At 67.3% G+C, this 4,664-nt stretch overlaps 1 protein-coding gene across 1 annotated transcript in view; it reads left to right on the top strand.

Annotated features, from left to right (window-relative positions):
• Positions 1 to 2,205, top strand: part of ADCY6 (adenylate cyclase 6) — a 22,524-nt gene extending 20,319 nt beyond the window's left edge. The window contains exons 12-14 of the mRNA XM_009284622.1: positions 10 to 157; positions 1,910 to 2,085; positions 2,172 to 2,205. Coding sequence (XP_009282897.1) covers positions 10 to 157; positions 1,910 to 2,085; positions 2,172 to 2,205 — 358 coding nt within the window. The remainder of the gene's footprint in view (positions 1 to 9; positions 158 to 1,909; positions 2,086 to 2,171) is intronic.
• The last annotated feature ends 2,459 nt before the right edge of the window (positions 2,206 to 4,664 follow it).

The following is a 4,664-nucleotide window of genomic DNA, read 5'->3' as shown; positions in this document are numbered from 1 at the left end:
TGCCTGCAGCCGGGTGGCCCTGCGGGACTGTGCTGCCCGCGAGCTCAACGTCACCCCCGAGGCCGTGGGACCCTGCCAGCTCCGGGCCCTCAACTTCTCCCTGGGGACTCCCATGGGCCCCTGCCACCGTGACGGGCTGGCCTGCGACTTCCCCGAGGTGAGCGGCTGCGGGGCACCCATGGGTGCAGGGTTCCCACGGGTGCAGGGCACTGGGAGGGGGTCCTGCATGGGTGCCAGCATGGGTCCCTGCGGGTGCGAGGTCCTCCTTGGGTGCTGGCACAGGGTCCCTGAGGATGCAAGATGCTGGCAGGGGGTCGCCATGGGTTCCATGTCCCCCAGGGTACTGGAATGGGGTCCCCACAGATGCAGGGTGCTGGCATAGGTCCCTGTGGGTGCAAGGTCCTGCATGGGCACTGGTGCAGGGTCCCCGAGGATGCAGGGTGCTGGCACAGGGTCCCTGCAGGCACAGTGTCCCCATGGATGTTGGCACTGGGTCCCTGGGGGTACAGGGTGCTGGCATGGGGTCCCTGCAGGCACAGTATCCCCCAGGGTGCTGGCATGGGGTCCTCAAGGATGCAGGGTGCTGGCATGGGGTCCCTGCAGGCACAGTATCCCCCAGGGTGCTGGCATGGGGTCCTCAAGGATGCAGGGTGCTGGCATGGGGTCCCTGCAGGCACAGTATCCCCCAGGGTGCTGGCATGGGGTCCTCAAGGATGCAGGGTGCTGGCATGGGGTCCCTGCAGGCACAGTATCCCCCAGGGTGCTGGCATGGGGTCCTCAAGGATGCAGGGTGCTGGCATGGGGTCCCTGCAGGCACAGTATCCCCCAGGGTGCTGGCATGGGGTCCTCAAGGATGCAGGGTGCTGGCATGGGGTCCCTGCAGGCACAGTATCCCCCAGGGTGCTGGCATGGGGTCCTCAAGGATGCAGGGTGCTGGCATGGGGTCCCTGCAGGCACAGTATCCCCCAGGGTGCTGGCATGGGGTCCTCAAGGATGCAGGGTGCTGGCATGGGGTCCCTGCAGGCACAGTATCCCCCAGGGTGCTGGCATGGGGTCCTCAAGGATGCAGGGTGCTGGCATGGGGTCCCTGCAGGCACAGTATCCCCCAGGGTGCTGGCATGGGGTCCTCAAGGATGCAGGGTGCTGGCATGGGGTCCCTGCAGGCACAGTATCCCCCAGGGTGCTGGCATGGGGTCCTCAAGGATGCAGGGTGCTGGCATGGGGTCCCTGCAGGCACAGTATCCCCCAGGGTGCTGGCATGGGGTCCTCAAGGATGCAGGGTGCTGGCATGGGGTCCCTGCAGGCACAGTATCCCCCAGGGTGCTGGCATGGGGTCCTCAAGGATGCAGGGTGCTGGCATGGGGTCCCTGCAGGCACAGTATCCCCCAGGGTGCTGGCATGGGGTCCTCAAGGATGCAGGGTGCTGGCATGGGGTCCCTGCAGGCACAGTATCCCCCAGGGTGCTGGCATGGGGTCCTCAAGGATGCAGGGTGCTGGCATGGGGTCCCTGCAGGCACAGTATCCCCCAGGGTGCTGGCATGGGGTCCTCAAGGATGCAGGGTGCTGGCATGGGGTCCCTGCAGGCACAGTATCCCCCAGGGTGCTGGCATGGGGTCCTCAAGGATGCAGGGTGCTGGCATGGGGTCCCTGCAGGTGCAGTGTCCCCAAGGGTGCTGGCATGGTGTCCCCAAGGGTACAGGGTGCTGCAGGAGCAGTGTCCCTAAGAGTACAGGGTGCTGGTATAGGTCCCTCCGGGTGCAAGGTCCTCCACGGGTGCTGGCGCAGAGCCCCTGGAGGGCGCAGAGTGCTGGCAGGGGGTCCCCATGGATGCAAGGTCCCCGTGGGTGTGGGGTGCCGGCAGGGGGTCCCCACGGGGTGCTGGTGCATCCCCGCGGCGTCTCTCCCGCAGTACTTCAACTACAGCGTGGTGCTGAGCCTGCTGGCCTGCTCCGTCTTCCTGCACATCAGCAGCATCGGCAAGCTGCTGCTCATGGTGGCCATCGAGGCCACCTACCTGGTGCTGGTGGAGGGGCCCCAGGCCACCCTCTTCGACAACGCCGACCTGCTGGTGGTGGCCAATGCCCTGTGAGTGCCCGGTGTCCCCGCCCCGGGGGTCCCCGCCCTGGGAGCTGCGTCCCCACCCCGCTAACCCCCGGCTCCTCTCCCCCCAGGCCCCCCTTCAATGGGACCCAGGGCGAGTGGTGAGTGGGGAACTGGGACCAGCAGGGAAATGGGAGTAGGGGGGTGAGGGTGGGCAGCAGCAGGAGAGGCCCTTGGGGGTCTGTGCTGCGAGGGTGGGCGCAGCTTTGGGGGCTGGGTGCAGCTTTGAGGTCCCTGGGGTGGGTGCATCTTTGGGGATTGGGTGCATCTTAGGGGGTCCCTGGGGTGGGTGCATCTTAATGGGGTGGGTGCAGCCTTGGGGTCCCTGGGGTGGGTGCATCTTAATGGGGTGGGTGCAGCCTTGGGGTCCCTGGGGTGGGTGCATCTTAATGGGGTGGGTGCAGCCTTGGGGTCCCTGGGGTGGGTGCATCTTAATGGGGTGGGTGCAGCCTTGGGGTCCCTGGGGTGGGTGCGGGTGGGTGCATCTGACGGGGTTGGGCACAGGTTTGGGGTCCCTGGGGTGGGCGCATCTTAGGGGATCCCTGGGGTGGGCGCATCTTAGGGGTTGGGTAGATCTTAGGAGAACCCTTGGGTGGGCACGGACGCGTCCGGCATCCCGTCTCAGCGGGCGGGGGGGTGCCCGCAGCCCGGCGGAGGGGAAGGTGGCCCTGCGGTACATCACTCCCGTCATCCTGGCCGTCTTCGCGCTGGCGCTGTACCTGCACGCGCAGCAGGTCGAGTCCACCGCCCGCCTCGACTTCCTCTGGAAGCTGCAGGTAGGGCGAGGGGCCGGGGTCGACCCCCTCCCCGCACCCCGGGGCCGGGGCGGAGGCGGGGCCCCGGCGCGGCTCCCGCATGGCGCTGTGCGATGCAGGCAACGGGCGAGAAGGAGGAGATGGAGGAGCTGCAGGCGTACAACCGGCGGCTGCTGCACAACATCCTGCCCAAGGATGTGGCGGCGCATTTTCTGGCGCGGGAGCGTCGCAACGACGAGCTCTACTACCAGTCCTGCGAGTGCGTGGCCGTCATGTTCGCCTCCATCAGCAACTTCTCCGAGTTCTACGTCGAGCTGGAGGCCAACAACGAGGGCGTCGATCTACGTCCTACGTCGAGCTGGAGGCCAGGGCGTCGAGGATCATCGCCGACTTCGACGAGGTGCCGGAGGGCGGTGCGATGGGGTGGATCGTGGGGTGGCGTATATGGGGACGGGGTGCGTGGGGTGCTGGAGAGGCCGTGGAGCGGCGTGCGTGGGGGGCACAGGGTGCTGGAGGGGCTGTGGAGCACCATGCGCGAGGATGGGGTGCGCAGGGATGAAGTGCACGGGGATGGGGTGCGTGGGGTGCTGGAGAGGCCGTGGAGCAGCATGCGTGGGGTGCACGGGGATGGGGTGCGGGAAGATGGGGTGCACGGGGTGCTGGAGAGGCCATTGAGCACTGTGCGTGGGGATGGGGTGCGCGGGGTGCTGGAGAGGCTGTGGAGCAGCGCGCGTGGAGCCGCGGGATGGGGTGCGAAGGGACAAGGGTGCAGGATATGGGGTGCATGGGGCCCCAGAGAGGTTGTGGAGCACTGTGCATGGGGTGCAAGAAGACGGGGTGCACAGGGTGCTTGGAGAGGCTGTGGAGCACCATGTGTGGGGACGAGGCGCAGGGGCCGGGGTGCGCGGGGTGCCGGAGAGGCTGTGGAGCAGCGCGCGTGGGGCATGCAGGGACAGGGCGCAGGAAGATGGGGTGCACGGGACCCCTGGAGAGGCAGGGTGAGGGTGACGCTGCCTCCCCGTCCGCGCCCCAGATCATCAGCGAGCAGAAGTACCGTCAGCTGGAGAAGATCAAGACGATCGGCAGCACCTACATGGCGGCCTCGGGGCTGAACGCCTCCACCTACGACCGGGAGGGCCGGAGCCACATCGCGGCGCTGGCCGACTACGCCATGCACCTGATGGAGCAGATGAAGTACATCAACGAGCACTCCTTCAACAACTTCCAGATGAAGATCGGTGAGCGCCCCTTGCACGCCCCCTTGCACGCCCCCCGTGCACCCGGAGCCCGCCCCACGCACGCCCCTGCCGCGTGCCTGGCCCTTGGCGTGCGGCTTCGCGTCTGCTGGCTCTTGCACGCCTCGTCCCTTTCGCACGCGCGGCCCTGGCGCGTAGCCTTGCCCGCGCGACCTTTGCACGCCCCCTCGGCTTTGCACGCACAGAGCCTCCGCGCGCGCCTCTGCACAGGCAAAGCCTTGCACGCCCCTGCCCTTTTGCACTTTGCGTACAAGCCCTTGCACGCCCCTCGGCCCTTCCGCACCCCTCTGCACACGGACACCCTTGCACACCCTCTCCCCTTTGCGCACACAGCCCTCACACGCGCCTTTGCGCGTCCTGATGCTGCACACCCCTTTAGCCCTTGCACACGTAGTCCCTCGTACGCCCTTTTACACGCTCCTTTGCCACCGCACGCTCCTTTCCACATGCAAACCCTTTGCCCACCCCTTCCTCTTTGCACACGCGGCCTTCCGCATGCTGATGTTGCACGCCCCTTTGCACGCCCCTTTGCGCATGCTGATGTTGCACACCC

The sequence above is a fragment of the Aptenodytes forsteri genome, unplaced genomic scaffold (assembly GCF_000699145.1).
Source record: "Aptenodytes forsteri isolate BGI_AS27 unplaced genomic scaffold, ASM69914v1 Scaffold567, whole genome shotgun sequence".
In the NCBI taxonomy this organism is placed as follows: Eukaryota; Metazoa; Chordata; class Aves; order Sphenisciformes; family Spheniscidae; genus Aptenodytes; species Aptenodytes forsteri.
This window is presented reverse-complemented; position numbering and strand designations above follow the sequence as displayed.